At 30.1% G+C, this 21952-nt stretch overlaps 1 protein-coding gene across 1 annotated transcript; it reads right to left on the minus strand.

Annotated features, from left to right (window-relative positions):
- Positions 1 to 18845: 18845 nt before the first annotated feature.
- Positions 18846 to 19803, minus strand: LOC113375526. The gene is made up of 2 exons (XM_026615458.1): positions 18973 to 19803; positions 18846 to 18866 (listed from the first exon to the last, which is right to left on the minus strand). Exons 1-2 carry the CDS (start codon positions 19801 to 19803, stop codon positions 18846 to 18848), a joined length of 852 nt encoding a protein of 283 aa, XP_026471243.1.
- Positions 19804 to 21952: the final 2149 nt, after the last annotated feature.

Here is a 21952-nt window from a genome sequence, read left to right on the forward strand (position 1 = left end):
TTGACTTTGATATAATTTTTAAGTATATGTTATTCAATTGATTTATGTGATGTATTGTTATTTTTAAGTTAGATTCAACAAGTATTTTTATATAAACTCTATAAAAGCCGGTATGTGGGTGGAATTCCACCAAAGGACCATTTGACACTTTACCCTGGAAAATTTGTACGAACGAAAAAAAGCAAATAAAAAATCAAATTGAGTTTAAAAAATCACTTTTACAGGAGACAGGTTAAATAAATAGTATTTCCAACTTGGCTTATAATTATTTCTGACGAAATACCAGATCTATGTTATATACTGTGTTATCTTTGTTAAAAATGTACCAATTAAATTTATATTTCGTTTTATGTACATTGTATTTCGTAAAACTTCTTTAAAATTAAAAATAAATTATTTGATCTGCTTTACCTCAAGCTGTCGCTTCTTACTCACTCCATGAGGTAAAAATGGACAGATGACAAATTTTAGAAAAATAGTAAAAAAATATATTTCAATAATTAGGAATAATTAAGTGGGAATTTTTAAATTACAATATGCATAAAGTTTAAAATTGTCAGTATTAGAATGTTTTAAATAAATTAGCACATCAATTAGAGATAGGCCAACAAGATAGTTGATTTATTTCTAAAATAAGCCACGTAGTTGAGAAATATCATTACAACAGTTCATAGGACTCTTAAATTATGATTGGTATTTGGACAAAATATATAAGGTGGGTTTTACGAGTTTGTAAATATTTTATGAATACAAAAGTAATCGAAATGTATGCCGTGTCGAAAAATAATTATAATTTACATTAAAAATTGGCTGTAAATATTTAAATGATTTATAAGAAAAATAAATAAACAAATTCACGTCTTTATTGGTCAAATATTGTTTTTTAGAAACTTGAATAATTATCGATATATCTCTATTTTATTTCTGTATCTCAAGTAACAACTTTGTTTCTCAAGAACAAATTTTAAATCAGGATGTAATGACATGTGATTATAGACACTAATATATATATAGTGCAACTGAAATGAGTCGTGAACATTCGTAATTAGCGGTAGCATTCTCTGTACCTTAATTCGTAATTAAGAATTTTGATTATCGTTTGCGAGTTTCGTTATTGTACGAGTTGCACGTCCTACTTCGAACACGTTTTTCGATATAGGCGCTCATGACAATGTAATTACCCTACATACAGAAATTTTATCACATGCGAAGTCTACAGACTCGGTCTAATCGCACCGTACAATTATAGTTTCCCTAACAACACAATTAAACAAGTCCTACAGTAGAGTTTACCATTATTGCGACATAACATGACCGACGTACTTAGTCCTACAGCTGGGGAAAATTGAATCGCAAAATTTTAGTTATCTAACTAAAAATAAAATACTAATTGAAATGTTGATCCGTTTGGAGATCCAAATTTGAAATATTTGATAGTATCAAACGTTATGAGGTTTTAGGATGTGGGTCACCTGGTAAAAATGTAATTTTTTTTCACCAAAAATTTTCAATATAAACATGGAGTTGTAATACTGATTCAATACACCTAAATGTATACTCATCAATTAGTATGTGTAATTATTCACGATTTATCAATTCTATCGGAGAAGCGTTGAAATAAATTTACTCGCAGCTCATTTTAATACTCTTTCACCAGAAACTATTTTTTCCCAAACTAAACGATTTACATGAATAATTTCTATTTTATAAAATTTCCTTAAAATTCTATCCGTATAAAAAATAAACATTATAAAAATCTACGTCAATAGGGGAGATTGGGTACTGTTGTGCCACTTTTATTGGTCAGCAATAATTTTGTTAATTTTTTAGCTGGGAGAAAAGTAAGTTAAATGGTATTTTAACATTTTTTAACATTTATCTACTGAAATTTGAATTGTTAAAATGTTAAATTTTCCTTCCCTTTTTCTTTCACATTTTGTCTTAGTTAAGTTAATTTTTATCTTCATCCGAAAAGGACAATAAATACATGTCACAAAATTTGCCACAACCGTAACAAATGCACACTTTTGGAGACAAATCATCGTTATGATAGTGCTAAATTATCTAAGCAAAAACTAATTTCTTATAATTACCGACTAATGTTCTAACTTATAGCAAAAGAACAAAGTAATTTATCTGTATACAAGTAAGAGTTATTAATAAAATAAATCGAATGGAAAAACTTACTTTTAACTCTTTAAAAGCATTGCGGTCTAGAGATCATATTCACGCAGAGCGCCGACTAAAATCAAAGGAAACTTGTTCAAAAAAACGTACTTCATCTTTCTCCTCTTGGACCTTTTCTCAAAATGAATATAGTAACGACTGTCAACTACCGAACTCTGGCACAACCATACCCAGTCTCTCCTAAGTTATAAATTCAAAAAGTTTGCATCAGTTTATTTTTTGTTTTTTCAAACCCAAATTTCATTTATGCCTACCTGCTTTTGGGGTTCAAATTCTATCATGTAAAAGGCATTTTGTTTCAATTTCAATTTGAAAAAATATAGAATTGATCAAAATAACTTTTACAGGCATTGTTGCAAAAATAATTCTATAAAAATACTGACTTGAATTTTGTACATATTTAATTACTACTAGAAAGGACAACTATCGGGTTGCCTCCCAATAATATTCATCTGCAATAACTAACAAAATATATACTGAATGTCTTTATGAAAATAATTATAGAGCATAATTGAAAAAAATATCCACCAGCCTTGTGTCTGTGATAATTTGATAGTCGTAACACTGTTGCTCGGCAATATTATATTTCACAAGCAATATTTTAATTGTATATAATGAATCCCTTGTTCGCTGTTGCGGTGTTTAACCGATTTCGTGACTTTTATTCCTGAATCGTGCAACATCACAGCGACTAATTTGAGGCTTGTTTCCAAATACACGATTGTTAGTTTTATGATTTTTTATTTTTCATTAACACGATATGAAGTTATTTTTAAGATATTATTATTTAAACCGTAATAGTCATACAGTTTGCCAAAAAAAATAAAAATTCAGCAATGTGAAATCTTCTACTCTTTAAAATATATTTAATAGTGATATTGTGATAATTGCACTTGAATCAATTAAATCAGATCAGTTTTTTATCTCATTTTTGTACTATCCTTAAGCAAACCATATGAAAAAACTTGCAACAAAATGTATTTTTAATAGTTTTCAACTAAATGTGTTCAGTTTTTACCATGTATATTACTATCTTTATGCGAATAATATAATAAGAAACTTTAAATAAAATATATTTTCAATAAAGTTTTTCTTCACGTTTCTCTACTATCTTTATGCAAACAATACAATATAAAAACTCGCAATGTACTTTTTCAACTAAATCGAATCAGTGTTTCAACAAGTTTTTTTTACTGTATTTATGCACACAATACAATAACAAACCCAAAATGAAATACATACACTTTTAATATAGTTTTTAACAACAATAATAGTTGCGTGGATCATTAGGACTATTGGTTGTTATTATGATTGTTTTATGTTTAATATTGATAATATGATTTTTTTGTGACTTGTTATTTAATTCTTATCAATTTGTCAGCATGATTAAAAAATTTTCGTGCAAAAATGATTTTACAACTTAGTCCAGAAATATCCATTACAACATCTGAAATTGCAAGCATATAATTTTGAATAAATTTTTCGTATTTTCAAGTCGAGATATTAATAATAAGTGCAAACTCAACATTTCTTTGGATTTTGTATCAATATTTATAATGTATGAATATTTATAATAATGAATATTTATAATGTTACTTGTTTATTATAAACACATGTTCTCGACATTTTCGACAGTATGAATCAACTTGAATGATTAAAAAAACGTTCGATTCCTACTGAAAACGACGTGTACTGGTTTGTTTTTGCCGAAGCCAGGTCTAGCCGTTTCGGAGATACGGGACAAAAAATGCAAAAAATGGTCTTGCATTTGGTGGTCAAAAATGATTATACGCTCTTATATTTTGTTTATAAAATACGAATGATCAAAGTTACAGAATTCAGAAAAATGTTTTTTATTATATTTTAACATCAATCAGAACCGTACGTCCAATAAACTATTGGGCTGAAACTTCTCTTTACGTCGTATTTTTGTAGATTGTAACCCAACGGTAGATCCATCCATATTTGATTATTTTATCATCAGAATTTATCTAATAAGGCTGACAGTTATTCAATTTGGTGCAGCAATGCCCGGGATGTGCTATTTTTACTTAGAAACATGTTTAACATTTATTTTCTCAAGTGAAAATTGATATCGCTACTGCTCAATATCAGGGTTCTTTGTGACGGGGATTGAGCATGCTTCATTATGAACCTCCACACTAACCCCCAAATTGGCTCCAATATTGTATTTGAAATTATTTAATACAATTATTAATCAACAAACAGTTATTAATCATTGATCAATTTTTATTGGTTCTTGATAATTTTGATTCTTCAAATGTTTACTTACGGTACGAGAAGGTCCAGTAATTTGCCAGTAGTTGTTTATACAATGTGTTGTTTATTATATATAAAATTAAAATTTTGACGTGAAATGAAATCGAATCTCAAAATATAAAACCAGACCCTGGCAGAAGGGCTAAAAATTCAATGCCTTATCGCCTTCTTCTGCATCAAACTAATTGCTTGCCAGTAATGAATTCCCATCATCGTACGCCCTCGTGACAGTCCCGACCTGCAAATTTCGTCTGTGCGTTCAATCTGCAACGACGAATCATCACGAAATGGTTAGATATTTGTAGGAAAGTGGAGTTAGCTTAATTATAGCGGACTGATCGTTATCGCCGAATGAAATGGGAGTTGATTTTCACTAAAGACACAAATATCAATTGTAATTACTATTCTGGGTTTTATTATTCTTACACTTCGGTTTAGACAGGCAACTATATTTCAAATCGATTTGCGATTTAAAAAAAAAACTATTCTATAACATAATTATAGTAAATGTATTTATTTTAACTACAATGGTTGTACCAGCGTAAGGTAGTTACAGCCGTCATAAGAGCTAAACTATACAGATTTTGAGATAGGGCCCAAAGGGAGAAAAACGGAGTAGGTTTGTTCGTAAGTGTTTCCAAAATGGCATTGAATCAGCGCCCTATATGCACACAATCTGTAGACTGCATTGCTTTTAAAAAGTCAAATTTAACTTTCTTCGTTCGATATCTTTTAATAATAACTGTTACTTGTATACAGATACATCACTTTGTTTGTTATGGTGCTGTAGATTGAACATTAGTGGGTAATCACCAGCAACACATAAAGAAAAATCTAACTAAGACAAAATATAAAATAGAAAGGAAAAGTGAAAAGCAATTTAAGATTTCTTGTTAACTTTGTTTTGAAATTATGTTTAGTTATGTATTGTTATATTATATTCATAAGCTTTGTATAAATGACTATACTGTATTCGTATTCAAGTAAAGTGTTTTAGTATTTTCACGTAAAAAAATATTCAAATTACCATTTAATTTATTTTTTTCCCTAAGTGGCAACAAAATTATTTTTGATAAAAAAAAGTGGCACAACAGTATCCTGCCTGCCACTATACAATGGTTTTCTAGTAAATATTCTAGTAGAAATATTTAATTTATAAAGGCATAGAGTAACGTAGTATAATTTTAAGAACTTCTTCATGAAATCGTTGCATTTTTGGCACAAGTTGTTTTAATTAACATTAACTATATTAACCCTTTTCACTTGGATGCCGCCATTTTTTGGTGTCGGTTAAAGACTTATATTCTTACGTTACAACTTGAGAAAATCACACTTGAGATTAATATAATTGTGATAAGTACTCAAACGGATATGGATAAAACAATACAGAATCATGAATAAAGTATTGATTGTTAATCTGTAAATTTATTATAATCTGAATAATATTGAATGGTCCGATAAAGAATGTCAGTTAGTTAACATACATTCAAACTATGTTCACCAAGATGCATCAACTTTTAGCTGTAAAATTTATTTTCTGGTCTGAAATCTGTTATAAGTTGGCTGTTAAGTTTCAGGTATTGTAATGTGATAATGTCATTTTGTCAAGTTTGAATTTTCGATAATAATAATGTATTCTGGAATTCGTGTACAACGACTCTTTTTTAACAATTTATAGGCGATAGTAACGTCAATTTAAATACAAATTATCTATCAATATTTATCAATATTTAACCTAATCTACCAGATCTTGAACTAACGACCGCTCAGTGTGTCGTTCGGTTAATGCGCCAGACAGAACCTGGTATCTTCAAAGTTGTTACATTAAAATTCTAGTTATTCTAGCTAAAAAATTGCATATTACGTTAAGCTGCAGTTTGCATACATTTGAGGTTATTCACTTACCCGATATCACTGACAATAACTCGTATCGGAAGTTCATCCTTACTTCTGGTTCAAGACTAAAGTCGTTATCAGTCCCGCGTATGTATAACCGACCGGGAAAGTTTTGAGGACATTGACCTCTCAGCCGACTGAACTTTATTCTACTAAAATTATCATTTTAACTAAATACATCACTTGCGAACTTTGTTGGAAAAGTTGGCGAAGTCTGGTTCACCAGTCTGGCGTTGTTTCGTCTTGCAACTTGCGATGACAGTTTCATAACTACCTCATGGGGAATCGATATGCACGTTCAAATTCACTTGTTGTTAGGTTAATGACCTATTAATCGAAGATTGGTAATATTTAAAAAAAAAATTAGTAATTCGATTTTTTTCTAATAGTTTTACTAATTTTTGGATTTGCACGTCAGTTTGATTGGTTACCACTGTGATATTAATATTTGACAATAATACTTTGAGATTACTTTAGCAGACACATTTGCTACTGAAGAATAGAAAGAGATAGACGAATTCCAAGCATGAAAACTCAAATAATTTGTACAAAATTGTTTCTTAACTCAATTTAATAATATTTGTGGCGATCGCGTCTTACCAAGAACATCCAGTAAATGTCGGAAACAATACATTTTGATATATAGAATATTTTAAACCTATAATTTTATTTATTTTTCTTATGTTGTTTGGGTTATTTTCAACATTTATAATATAAAAAAGTGCTGCAATATAACTAAATTCGAGTGCGCTTGTATAATCACTACCAAGTATCTTTGCATAAATATATTCAAATTGTGCAACTTTAAATATCTCTGAGAGTAGGGCCATCAAATCAAAGATCAAATTTGACTCTAAGCAATTACATTGTGACAAAAAACAAACAACTATCTGACTATGCTCAGTTCAAACTTCCAGCTAATTCATCACTGGAGAAATAGGTTTTTTTCCAGTATTTCAACACTGCTACACGGTCTAATATCTTATTTTTATTTTAAAGGGATTTTACAAAATAACAGCTAAATTATTCAACCAATGCAAAATATAATATTCATGGCTACATTTATTACAGAGATAGCACTGTATATAACCTTGATCTGAAATTTCATCAGAAATATTTGTCAGCAGAGTTGGAATAACTATTCATTTAAGTTATCTCTTGTAAAATTGTTTTTTTTTATCTCAAATTACTTTTTTATTTACTATTTTTTATTATTTACATCTTTGCCAAGGTGGAGGTTCAATTGATCCTTTTAACTCCACCTCACGTGTAAGCTTTTATAGAAGTTATATAAAGAAACTGTTGAATATAATTTTAAATTAATAATTTATTTTATAAAACAAATAAATAACGTATACTTAAAAATTATATTAAGGTCTCACAAACTAAACAACAGTGCTCACTACCAAAAAAACTAACAACAAATGAAAATAATTTGTTATGGATTTTCGAACATTGCCGCTTATTTCCCGATACCGACGTCGTAAAAATCAAGGTGATGGCTGGTTATATACATATGTCTTCGTCTACTTTCAAATCTTGTAGTTAAAGGACTCATAGCTTCACTTGTTTTTTAGATATCGGTAGTAGACCTTTCTTCTCGTTTTATGGGTCATTTCAATAAAATCCGAAGAAATCATAACTCGAAATGAATTTCAAGCTAGCAAATTTTTTCGATACATTATTTTGCCTAAATCGCAAAATTGCAACTGATAATGGCGTGCAAAGCCTTTACAATAACCTGTTGCAATCCAAATATTTCTAGTATTTAGAAATATAAACTTCATAATATGCGGAACATTATTCTTTATCATTGCAAGTGTACATGCAAATGATCCAAATATTCAAAATCCTTAATACCTTGATTCATTTAGTCTTAATTCCAAGGGGTTTATAAGAAACTTTTTAGATAATTCGTTGCGCCTAGGTTCACTACAATTATCGCCGGCAATTCTGTCGAAGTTTTGACGGTAGCGCTTAGCAGTGAGTTCCCGACAGAAGTATTATATTTATAATTTAAGTACACGGAGCGCCGCAGGTCACAAACAAATCTTAAATATTGAACTTCCTACGAAGTTATTTAGATATAAAACGCACACAGCTCCCGTTATCACGTATTCTCAACTGGTGCTTTTACAGTTATTACAAATCCCTTTTGAACTGTTCCTTCTTTGCGTTACAAATGCTAAATGTTTAAATTTTATCTGAACGAAGTAGATTTTGGGTCATAATTATATTTTGGGATATAGCCAGTGCTGGATTTACAGTAGGGGCAATCGGGGCTACTGCCCAGGGCGGCAAATTTTGGGGGGCGGCAAAATTTGGACAGTGAGAAAAAAATTCTATACAATATAATCAACTTTTTTTCAGCAACATTTTTTATTTCAAGAAATATAATTAACAAAACATAATACGATTGCAATGCAAAATTTGGGTTAAAATAACCGATAACTAAAATTTATTATTTTGCCTTGCCTCCCTTTCCTCTCCGAACGTAAATTATCAAATTGGTTAATAAGTTATCAATTTGGCAATTTGACTCATATAAAGAACCGTAAACAAGCTGAAAGTTTAAGAAAAATATATTCTTCAGTTCTCGAGATCTCTTAAAATGACGAATTTGTGCACTTCCAAGCTTATAGCGTTGAAGAAAAAATTAAACTGAAACATTCCGTATTGAAAATTACATTTTATAAAGAGTTTTAAATTTTTTTGAAAAATGAAAAAACAAAGAGACTCAAAACACATTTTTTGTATTTTGAAATTTTTCGAAAATTATGAACTTTTTGCAAAGCAATCGCGCTGCGTAGCTGTTTCAGAGAAGAAATATCGAAACTCATTTACCATTTTTTGTAATTGCCTGTGTCAAAAGCTAATCAGCACGTTTCCCCATCAATACAAATCTAATATTTTTTCATTATTCAAGTCGATTTCGAGAACACCGATCAACCCATTTAAATGATTCAATTCCTATTGGTAAGGAGACGTGCTGATTAGTTATTGGCCAAGGCAGGTCCAACTGTTTTGAAGATACGGGCCAAGATGCCAAAAATGATAATTCAGTTTTTGAGAAAAAAAGCGTCCAATACCATTCAAAAAAATGTACAGAATAAATAACTGCTTAAATTTGTGGGGGCGGGTTTAGCGGTTTCGATGATCCAATAAAAAAATTTGAAAAAGAAACATTTGGCGGACGAAAGTGATCAAAAGACTTATTCTCATTACATTATCAGATATTTTAAAGATATTTATAATAATAAGTATAAATTTTGTTTACATTTATATGCGTTCTGTATCATTGTTTATCCGCTAAACCGCGACGCGGCGCTTACGCGCTTCTATAATTTGTTCCTGAAGCACCGCGATTGCTTTAAAAAAGGTTGAAAGTTCGTAAAATTTCAGGGATGGGGCGGCATTTTTGTCAGTGCCCCGGGGCGCCAAATTTCTAAATCCGGCCCTGGATATAGCTGCTTTATTTGTATTAAGGATACTAATATAAATAATCAACAATATGAGTATAGTATTTTATATGTAAATTCTAATTAATTTGTTTGCATTATTAATTGATCTATTGATTTTAAAAAGGGTTGCACTTTATTTTACCTCATAGATATCTTCCAATTATTAGAATAACTGTAGTAACAATTATACAGTACTGATTTCGGGAACACGAATCAACCGATTTGAATAATTAAAAAAACATTCGATTCGTATTGATAAGGATACGTGCTGATTAGTTTTTGGCGAAGGCAGGTCCAGTCGTTCCGAAGATACGGGGCAAAAAGTGCCGAAAACGGTAACTTAGTTTTTAAGAGAACGGAGCGTCCGATTTGAATAATTCAAAAAACATTTTATATGTATTGACTAAATGAAGAACTGTTCAAATTTTTGGAAAGGCAAGTCCAAAGACTTTTGAGATATGGAGAAAAAAGTAATGAACATTAGACATATGCACATCAAATTATCAGATATTTTATAGAGATTTTAACAATAAGTATAAATTTTGTTTACATTCCTATGGGTTCTGTACCAATGTTTACGCGTTAGACGGCGACGCGTTTTGATATTTCGCCTTTATGCAGTTAAAGCAGTACGATTGCTTTGAAAAATAGTTCCGAATTTTCAAAACATTTCAAAGTAAATGATTTAATATAGAATGATTTAATATGGTTCAAAATTCTATTAAAAGTCTCAAATCATTGATCAACTTTTATTGATTATTATTATTGATTATTTTTAATTACTCGAATTTTGAATTGCGGTACGGGAAGTTCCAGCAATTTGCCTTAAGGCACGATGCCCCAATTGCCTTAAGACAGAATTCCACTTACAGCTAGTTTTTAGTTAGATTCGATCGTTTTTTTTCATAAAATCTCACACGGGTGGAGTAAAAACGACCAATTGAACCTTTACCGAGGGTAAACAATAAAAAATTGTAAATAAAAAAGTGAATTAAGTTAAAAGAAGTAGTTTTATAAGAATAAATCAAATAAATAGTCATTTCAACCCTGCTGATGAAAATTTCTGTCTAAATACCAGATCAAGTTTACATACAATGCTATTCTCTGTAACAAATGTTCCCATGAAATTTGTATTTTGCATTGGTCGAGTAATGTAGCTATGATTTCGTAAAATCCTTTTCAAATTAAGGATAAGACATTGGACTGCATAGCCCCTGACCGGCCGATCTATTTTACACTGACTATGGGGTAAAAAGATCTAGTAACAAATTTTTGGAAAACATAAAACACATATTTACAAGGATGAAACAGCTGTGAGTTTTACTGAATATAATCAAATAGTTGTTTGTTTGATATGCGTTACTTCTTTGTAATATAATTGGTTTGATTTTAACAATATAATAGCTCAAAGTCAAATTGGACCTTAATGCCCCGCCCTACATTATATATGTAATATAGTGGGCCATTTCTGTTAAAATGTCCATTAGATATTTTATAGTTGATCGATTGTGGTTTTCATAACAATTTATATTGATCAATGCTCGATGAGGTTCTTATATCAATTTTTATTTTGGTAATATATGAAAATGCAAGCTTATAGATAGCTAAACAAAGTTAGATTTGTAAATATGGTTTTCCATGTGCATTTTTAACTTCCCGTAGGGTAAGTTATAGTAATCGCAAAAAATCAAATATGAAAATTTTTGCATTTCTCGACGTTTCGAAGGTTTCTGAATATTTTGGCATACTTTAGAAAAAATGGATGCATGTGTGTGTGTGTGTGTTCGGATAAAAATTTTCTTCGACGATTTCGAGAACACCGATCAACCGATTTAAATAAATTAAAAAACATTCGATTCGTACTGATAAGGAGACGTGCTGATTAGTTTTTGGTGGTGGCAGGTCTAGCCGTTCCGAAGATACGGGGCAAAAGAACGGGTTTTAAGAGAACGGAGCGTCCAATTTTGGAAATTCAAAAAACATTTTACTTGTATTGACAAGATTAAGAAAGACATATGCACATCAAATTATCAGATATTTTATAGAGATTTTTACAATAAGTATGAATTTTGTTTACATTCCTATGGGTTCCGTACCAATGGTTATCCGTTAGACGGCGACGCGGCGCTTACGTGCTTTGAAAAAAAGTTCAGAATTTCCAAACTATGCCAGAATAAAGAAAACTTTTTTCAAACAATTTTTTTTGTTACTCAAAAATCTAATTTTTTTCTAAGTAAATTTTTTTCAAAAATGTTAATCGCTCTTAAAAAAATCCAGCAATTTGCCTTAAGGCACGATGCCTTAATTGCCTTAAGACAGAATTCCACTCACAGCTAGTTTCATAGTTCAGATCATTCGGCGTATTCATCGCGGTTTGCGTTATCATCTCAGTGGAGGTTGTAAAATCTTTGGAGTAATTCATCGCGGGCGAGACGCCGCGCCGATGTGATTTCTGAGTCGTGGAGATAGGGTGAGAGGATCTGAGGCGATGTAGTCTCAGTATCTTTGCGCTCGGCACAAACGTAATGGGAATTTCGTGTTCTGGAAAGGCCGCCGCTCTCGCGTTTGCAGATAGATCGCGACTGTAGATGCAGTACGCCCGCGGGCTAATCGCCCGGAAAACCGCTCACTCCCGAGAGTTCAAAACGAGAGACCGCAACGCTTCCTGATGAATGCCCGAAGTGTCCTGTATCGCTGCCGGCGCTTCATGTCCAAAACTTTTACACTATCAGCCCTGAAAAATATTACTCAAGCGCCTTGCAACACATTGCCTGCCGTACACACAATAAGCTCGCTCATAAATTAATCCCAATACAACGCTTGATCTCAAGATGAATTTTGAAGTGAACAGTTTATTATTTGCTGTGAGCGTTGCTTTTTATCTTAGTCCATGAAATATCAAATTGAGGATATTAACTTTCATATGTCATATGTCATGAATGTACATAAATATATTTATCAAATTATGCGTACATAGCTGCTGTATATATGCATTTATTTTTTCATTAATTATAAACTTTTTTGAAAATTTACTTTGTAAAAAATAAACTTAATTCCTTGATAATCTTGCTTAAGTCATTTTATACTGAAAATTATTTACGTTTAGTTTTGTTAATTTTTGAAGCAAAACTTCTTTAGGCACGACTAGGGTGTAAATCCGTACAAATGCAACGGAAATAGCGTTACGCCCGAACTGCACGTCATTCGCTCTCGATGAAACATTTCAATACGGGTCGATTGTGATTAGTCGTCGTATATGTGAATAGAGGTCTGTCTCTATAGAATTATTAATCAGCAATTACATTTTTTTTTCTTCAATTATTAGAATTTATTAACCAGCATTTACTTCATTTTTCTAATGAAGGTTCATTTCTAAATGCTAATTACAATGACAAACCGATCGTATTATATTTGAAGTATGACTTTAATTATTGTTTTCAAATATTATAATATTGTTTTTAAATATTATACATATTTTTAATGCTATTTCGAACATATAATTTATAATTTACCATTATATAAATGTGTATAATGGTTGACACTAATAAATGTGTGCATCACGAGGGTTACCATATTACTAATAAGCATTATTCAAAATTGTCATATGATGTATTTATTTTTACTTAACTTTGTACAGTAGCAAATAAGTTTTACTTCAATCGCGAGTGAACCTTACGCGCACTCTTTTTTTATTAATTGTTTATTTAAAAACTTGTATACAGAATTGGTGGTACGTATACCTTTTTAAGTTCTCGTAGTGTAAATAATCTATAATGAAAATTTTTATATACCTTAGAGAAACAGATGTATGTGTGTGCAGATACAACTTTTTTCCGACGATTTCGAGAACACGGATTCAAAAAACATTCAATTCCTATTGATAAGGAAACGTGCTGATTAGTTTTCAGAAGGCATGTCCAGCCGTTTCAAAGATACGGAAAAAATGTACTAACAATGATAATTTTGAGTGTTTAATTTTAATTATTAAAAAACATATCATTTGTATTGATATAATAAAGAATTGGTTAAATTTTTAGAATGACATGTCCAGCGGTTTTGGAGATCCATCAACAAAATATTTCTTGAAAAAAAGGCATTTCTTGGTCAAAAATAATTATTAGACTTGATGCATATCAAATTACCAGATACTTTGTAGAGAGTACAAATTTTGTTTACTTTTCTATGGGAGAAAGATTTTTAATGCTTTACCGTAAGTCTACAACGCGGCGGCGACGCGTTTGATATTTTGCCTATTGCCGCAGCGCGATTTTGAAAAAAAATCTAAATTTAAAAAAAAATCAAAATATATAGAAATTTTAAATTGGGGTACAGCAATTTGCCTTTAGGCACAATGTCATGCATCACTAGTTTCTGTTCAATTCAGTTCTTGAATATAGAAAGAGCTCTGATTATAGCGTCAAAATAAATTTTGAGTTAGCTTGTGTACCTATACAATTACAATTTTATTATATATTTATTTATCATCGATATTATTTTTTTGACGTATATAATAATATAAAATTGTTTATACTATTTTGCAATCGTTTGAATGCACTTTACAGAACTGATTTTTTTGTTAGTAAGTTTATTGTTACTGATTATTGCCTATTATCAAAAATTTATAATTGTAATAAAACTACCTTCTAATGCACTTTCCTCATATTATCGCCAAAATGATAATTTTCACTCTGCCTGTGCTTCGCAGCATGAAGTAGGTTTTAACTCCATGTCTCAGCTTAATGGCGCGGTATTAACAGTTAATATATCTGGATGAAGGCATGCATAACTCCGACCTTTGCGTTCGTAAATTATCAGGTTACGTTAAATGTGATTCAGTTTGCGATAAAGATACTGCTTTCTGAAACAACCAGGCCGCCTGAGACACGGAAACGTTGCCATGTATATCTTTTTGCCAACGCTATTTTAATTGCCTTGGTATCTGATGAACCTATTTTTGCAAGCAAGTACCGTTAAAATAAAAAGATGCTACTAAAAAGTGAAGTAATATACACACAGCAAGAAATCGATAGTATGTCAGAATTTATTAATTCTATTATTATCAATAATTAATTTTGGCAAAAATTAGGAGTGTTAATATGAAGTATCTATATCTCTTCGCTCGATTCATAAATCTAGCGAAAAAGCTATAGGTTCTGAAAACCGATATCATAGCTTAAAATATGCATAGAAAATAAAAGAAAGTTGAAAAAAGGGTTGTTTGTATATATGTATATGTATATTTATAAAACTATCAGTAAATAATGCAGTTCTTTCTATTGTTACATATGTTTTAATCAATTTAACTGTAAACCTTTCGTATGCTATGTAGTTATGTACATAAACCAGAGATGATACCAATGAATAAAATATAACATAATATAATATATATAATATAATATACTATATATAATATAATATTAATAAACTAAAATTAAAATTTGAATGAACATACCAAAGAATTTGTACTAGAACACAACGATGATTTTTTCAAAAATTGTTTTATTCGTGTAATATTATAAAGCGTTTGTTATGTATTCATAATCTATTTTAGACATCATGACATTTTTGAATATATGCATAGTGAGCAAACGAGTTGTTTACATTTCAACAAATAACAAGTTCAAAGTTTTTCTGCAACTAAGTTTTTCAAAGTTTATGAAATAGTTTGAAGCTAGTTTAAAAGTTTGACAATATAGACTTATACGTGCAAGTATATATATATATATATATATATATATATATATATATATATATGTATATATATATATGTATATATATATATATATATATATATATATATATATATATATATATATGTTTAAGGTAGGCCGGAGCACAAAGGTCCAATTTGAATTTAAGTAATCGTACCGACTAAACCGAAATATCTATATAACCACGTATCAAACAAACAACTATCGAACTGTCTGAAAAATTCCCAGTTAATCCTAATTATAATGGAAATGTGTTTATTTGGAAATTTGTTTATAAATTTTGCCATTTGTCATGTATATCTTGTAAAGTTGTTTTCTAAACTTAATTTACTTCTTTATTCGGTATTTTGAATTGTTTACATATTTTCCAGGGTAAAGGTTGAGTTGGTCCTTTTTACCCCGCCTGCATATAAGCTTTTATAAAAGTTACATGAAAAACTATTGAATCCAACTTAAAATTAACAATACATTCTATAAAACAATTAAATAACTTATTCTTAAAAATTATTTTTTAACAAAAAAACTAACAACGAAAGAAATTATTTTTGTTTACCAGAGTTTCAATCTGGTTAACTCCTGATAGCGACATCGTAAGAATCAGTATGTTGACTGGTTAAACATCTTTTGCTCAAATGTTGTCGTTGAAAAAATCTGACTTTTCTATTGTATTTTTTTTGTATGTGGTAGAAAGGCAACTTGATATTTTAAATTAATGTAATTTTGTCAATTTTTGACTTAGGCAACCGATTATGAGTAAATAATCTGTTTTTCTGTAAGTTTAATTTTAAGTTTCAAATATAGGATTCCGTGCCTTGTCATTTCCAAAATTTTCACAGAGTTGCATTCACTCATATTTTGATTTAATAAAATTTAAATTTTATACTAAATTTTTATTTTGGGAAGTTTTGTATCATTGTAATTCGGGTACCTATTATAATTATTGTTAGTTAGTCAAAAGAAAATAACCCAGCGACTTTAACCGAGAAATTTTATTTAATCACACAACTGAAAAACACTTTTTTCAATGTAGTAAAATAGGACAATATTAATAATTGAAACTTTTCAAAGTATTTGCAATTTGAAATTCACAACAAGTCACAATGAGAGTTTATGAAGCGGTTTTATATTTCAAAAACGATTTGGGATTTTATGAAAACGATAATTCTTAAAATTTCATCCATAATTAAACAAAACTAATTAATAAAAATTTCTGAATATTACGTAATAATTTTTAATATTTTGAAATTAGTCAAATGTTTGTCGTAAAAATGTCGACAAAAGGCAACATTTTTCTTTCAGTACGCATAAGAGTAATTTTTTCAAGTTGACGAACATGAGTTTTGTCAACTTGGTTAAGTTTAACATATTTGAGAAATTGGCAGATTTCAAATTTCTATGCAATATTTTAGTCGGCTTTACAATATATAAAGCAACTTAAAATTCTTTTATACAAAAGGTGGATTCATAATCTGCGGCAATTATCCTATTCAGATTTCCCAAATAAGCGGGCACGTGTAACGGACGGTCTGTACAATAATTTAGGATCATTTCGATGTCGTGTACGTTCTGAAGGTGATTAAATATGAATTTCAATTGAAACTATGTTAAAACTGGGCCTTGTCGTTCGGGGCGCACACGCCCATCGCTCTAAGTTCGGTACGCCGTTTAACCCCTCGTAAATGAATCACTTTATGTTCGCACGACGTCGGGGCTCTCCTGGTCACGACGTACACCGAATCAATCACGTGAAACGCTCGGACCAAAGGTCATAAATGTCCAGATTCACCAAAACTAATTAGGGTTGATGGTAATTAGGGTTAATCTTAAACGTGTGCACCTGAATATCAAATTTAACAAATTATAAAATTTGAAAGTTTGATTCAATTTATCGAACTTAAGTAGAAGAATAAACTGATGGTCTAACATTTTGTGTATGAGACGTATTGCTATAAGTTGGTCTTTTATAGATAAAAGTTAGATGGTAATAAAAATTATTTGCATCAAATTTACATTATAATGGTACTATCAATAGAAGAAAGCCATATCATATATTTTGTTATAGTTGACATCGCAAATTTGTAATATATTATATGAACTTTAACGTTATATGAATTATATTTAAGTAATAATTATAAGAAATCTATCAAACCTTCCGCAATATGTAATTGTATGCCACTAACGACGTATATTATTAGTCAATCAGACGTACAACATTGTATGCTCGAAGAAACCTTGCCAATCCCGATACGTTGATAAAATTCTTTCCAAACGCAAGTGCGCCTTATATTCTGACTCTTCTATTGTTAATACATGGTATTGTAAACAAGTAATATAGTTATTAGCAATGCAAAATCACTTTGATGGCGAACTCATAAAAGGCTTGCAATGACGCATTCGCCAGTCAGTACTCAGTCTTCAGTCAGATCAGTATAAAGTCAGTCGTAATTTAGTTTTCTATGAAGTATGAGCCCAGAGGAGTTTATGTTCAAACCAAGATGAGTCAATTCGTCGTTCAGTTCAATGATTTAACCATACTCAATCTTGAGTAAGATCAGTTGTTAAAGTTATATGTAAAGTGTATCAGAAATCATAAAATAAAATAAATATATCCAAGATCTATATCTGTTTATATTGATCAGCCCCCACAGATTGGTAACGGCTTTGTTGGCAGCAGAAAAACCTACATAATGCTGGCACTATCGCTGGATGGGCCACAACATTTATTTGGTCAACTGAAAATACTAGAGAACTAAATTATCTTCAGTTAGCCTACAGATCTCACACATATTTTTCATAGTTAAATATAATTCGGTAAATATTTATACAATTTTATCAACTTTTATGTTCTTATAACCTGGTAGGGTATGAATAAGGACAGAATGGTATATATGGGCAAAATACACAGTAGCATTGTTTAAAAATTGGCAAGTTTAATTAACGTTTTTGCGACATAACATGAAGAAAGCCACAATCACAATCCTGTCAGATGTTGAGCGTCATTGTCACAGTTTTGTCTCAGTAATCAGTTCGTACGTGTTTTGTGCCTTGGAAATATTATTTTGGGGGCGTTTTTCTCGTATTTTTTATGAACTTACTTATTGATATTTGTAATTATTTCCATTATCTTATGCGAATATTGTGATTTTGATCATTTTTATTGCAATAATCAAATGTCTTGCAGATTTTCGATTAATTATTCATTTTTACACAAAATTACATACTTATACAATGAACAAAATAACGTAGTACTATTTCACAAGCATTGCAGGGACAAGAAAAACAAATTTGTTTTTTTTTTTTTTTTTTTTTTTTATTTTATTTTATTTGGCCTCTAATAACAATACAGCCACATACATTATTATATTAACAATAGACAATAATTATATATTTATACCACTTAATCTAATAAAATTAACCAAAATACTATAGCACTTTACACTTCTTAATATTGTAACTAAATTAACTGGTTTTTCTATGCAACTACACTCATGCAGCTTATTCAACATATCTTGTCTGTTCTTCTCAAACAGTCCACACTCCAATATTAAATGTTCACTACTTCCAACTGCTTTACCGCACCTACATACATTCGAAGCTGCAACACCTATCCGATGCAGGTGTGATGGAAAGCTTCCATGGTTTAATCTTAACCTCGTTAATGTTACTAAGGTTCTTCTATCCTCGAATTTGAAACTTTCTTGCCACATTCTGCTTCCCACTGTTGGATTGCATATTCTATAATAGGCCCCTCTAGTCTCATTTGGATCAATCCATACTTTTTGCCACTCTTTAAAATTTCTATTTTTACACCGTTTTACATAATCCTTGTATGTTGCTACATGCATAATAGATCCATTTTTTGTTGCTTGTTTTGCTAATTTATCAGCTATTTCATTTCCTTTGATACCTGAGTGAGCCTTAATCCATATTATTTTAATGGTATACTCTATTCTCATCAGCCTAATAATATCGAACCACACTTCATAGAACAATATATCTGATGTCTGAGTTTTGTTGTATAAATTTTGTAGAGTTTCTATACTACTTTTACTGTCGGTGAATATAACTGTCTTCATTATTTTGTGCCTTTGAATTAACTCTATTGCCTTTTTAATAGCAAAAATTTCCGCAGTAAAAATTGAAGCAAAATCAGGCAGTTTATATCCCAACTTAATGTTCAAATTTTCCAAATATATTGCGCAACCCACTTTCTGATCAAGCTTAGATCCATCAGTGTAAATTACATTGTAATCTCTTATTTTTGTCATGTTTATATTAAAAATATCATCAGAAATGCTATATATATCCAGATAAAGTGTATTATAATATGGGTGTTTTGTATAATTGATACCTTCCTCTCTTATTTTATTTACATACAAATAGCTATTAACTAGGCATGGTTTTTTTCGCTTTTTCCAATACTTATATATTGTAGTGTCTATTGAAATTTTACCTACTTTGTCTATAATTTGATTATCCTGTATTATTATTTTTTTAAGTATAAATTTGTCACAAATGAACTGTCGTCTTAGGTATAAAGGCATCTCCCCACTTTCCACCAAAAGGGCATTAGTGGGAGTGGATCGCATAGCCCCCATACAAATTCTCAAACAGCTATATTGAACTTTGTCCAATACCCTACAGTAAATCGAATTATTAAATACAATACATCCATAATCAAAAATGGGTCTTATTAGTGTTTTATAAAGATTCAAGGACGTAATAGGGTGTGATCCCCACCATGTACCATTCGTCATTCTCAAAATATTTATTCTTTTTTCTACTCTTTTAAGCACATAATCCATGTGTTGTTTGAAAGATAACTTTTGATCAAATATAACCCCTAAGAATTTGTTATATTTTTGTACTTTAAAAACAAATTTGTTAAAAGGTGCTTGGATTCTAACTTCTACTTCTAGTATACAAGAAGACATTCTAGTTCGAATGTCAAATATGATACACATGCTATTGTCTAAAAATATTTGAGTTTTTAAATTTTCATAAATTATTGCAAATATTTTAAATTGTCTTTGATGCCGTGGAACGCTGGAGGGCAGTTCCGGCGCACCCTGTCATTTCCGGAACATCGCGTTTTCACGTTCCGCATCTTTTATTCAGAAGCTGAACTCGTCATGGGCCGAATAAATTATGCGCCGGTCCAATAGACGGTTAAAGCTGTTATTATAATTTTGTCAAAGGGTTAAGCGATTCAACTAATATCGGTAATTACATATGCTCTTGTAATGAAAATAGATATTAGAATACGACGAGTGTTTCTTATTACGATCGCTATTCTTGTTAACCTCTACACATTATTCCACCTAGTCATTAAAAGTGATTATATTTTTTAATAAAGTAATTGAAAGTGGTAGAATTATTTAATACACGATAATCAGTGTAGAGAACCGATTTAGGATTTATTGTTTCAATTCGACAGGAATGCATTAATATAAATATAATATACCTATATTACATATTACATATATCTATAGTAATATATAGAATAGATGTATAACAATAATATTATTAACTTCGTATATTTTACATTAATATGGTTTATATCATTATATACTTATTTATACTAAAGTTATAATCATAAATCAATAAAGCCCATGTTATTTAGTAAATTAGAAATGACTCGAAAACGATTGTAAATAATACGTTACTATATATATTAGAGGCACATATCTTATCTAGTAATATTATATTTTAGTCTTATTTTTATAAGTCCATAGTTGTTCTATTACATTTTGGCTATTCTTATTATTTGATATTTGATAACATTTGAAAACATTCTCAAAGCATAGGATAGGACGGGGCACAAATGTCCACAAAGGTGGCTTTGAGCAATTATATTGTGAAAACGATACCCATTATTCTCCTGATAGCGAAGTCGTAAGAATGAAAGTGATGCTTGGTTATGCATCTTGTGCCCCCTACTTTCAAATACTGTTGTTAAAAATTTTTTAATTTAACTTGTTTTTGAGATATTTGTGGTGAACCTCTTTACCTGCGGGTCATCAAGCCCCGCTTTGCCCCAAAATAATTTGTCCCAAATATTATTTGCTGGATTTTGAAGTTTGGTATTATGATCGTGCAGATTTCAAATTTTGATTGTTTAACTTTAATTTGAATATTATATGATAGCATCAATTATTAAAGCCATACACCACTAGCTTTTAATGCTAATTTCATGCATTATTTTCAATATATGCGTGTTTGATGCAGATATAATATAATATAGTAATAATTCATAGTATCTAAATTAAAATGAAAGTAAATTTAATTAAATTAAATCTTACTGTTATTTATTATTAATTATAGTTTATTACACATATATTTGTTTTATATGTAGTTACGGAAATTTGATTTTACTGCAGTTTTTTACAATTTACGTTATTTTTTCAATGTAAAGCA

Source organism: Ctenocephalides felis, unplaced genomic scaffold (assembly GCF_003426905.1).
Source record: "Ctenocephalides felis isolate EL2017-DRISC unplaced genomic scaffold, ASM342690v1 CF-g0.4_SCAFFOLD_01886, whole genome shotgun sequence".
Lineage (NCBI taxonomy): Eukaryota > Metazoa > Arthropoda > Insecta > Siphonaptera > Pulicidae > Ctenocephalides > Ctenocephalides felis.

Bases quoted from the DNA above. Each gene is read 5' to 3' on its own strand.
- LOC113375526 (XM_026615458.1), bottom strand. From the start codon at position 19,803: ATGACAAAAATAAGAGATTACAATGTAATTTACACTGATGGATCTAAG. The intron at 18,867-18,972 runs GTAAAGTGCTAT...TATTGTTATTAG, and splicing joins TAGTTACAATATTAAGAAGT to AGGCCAAATAAAATAAAATA.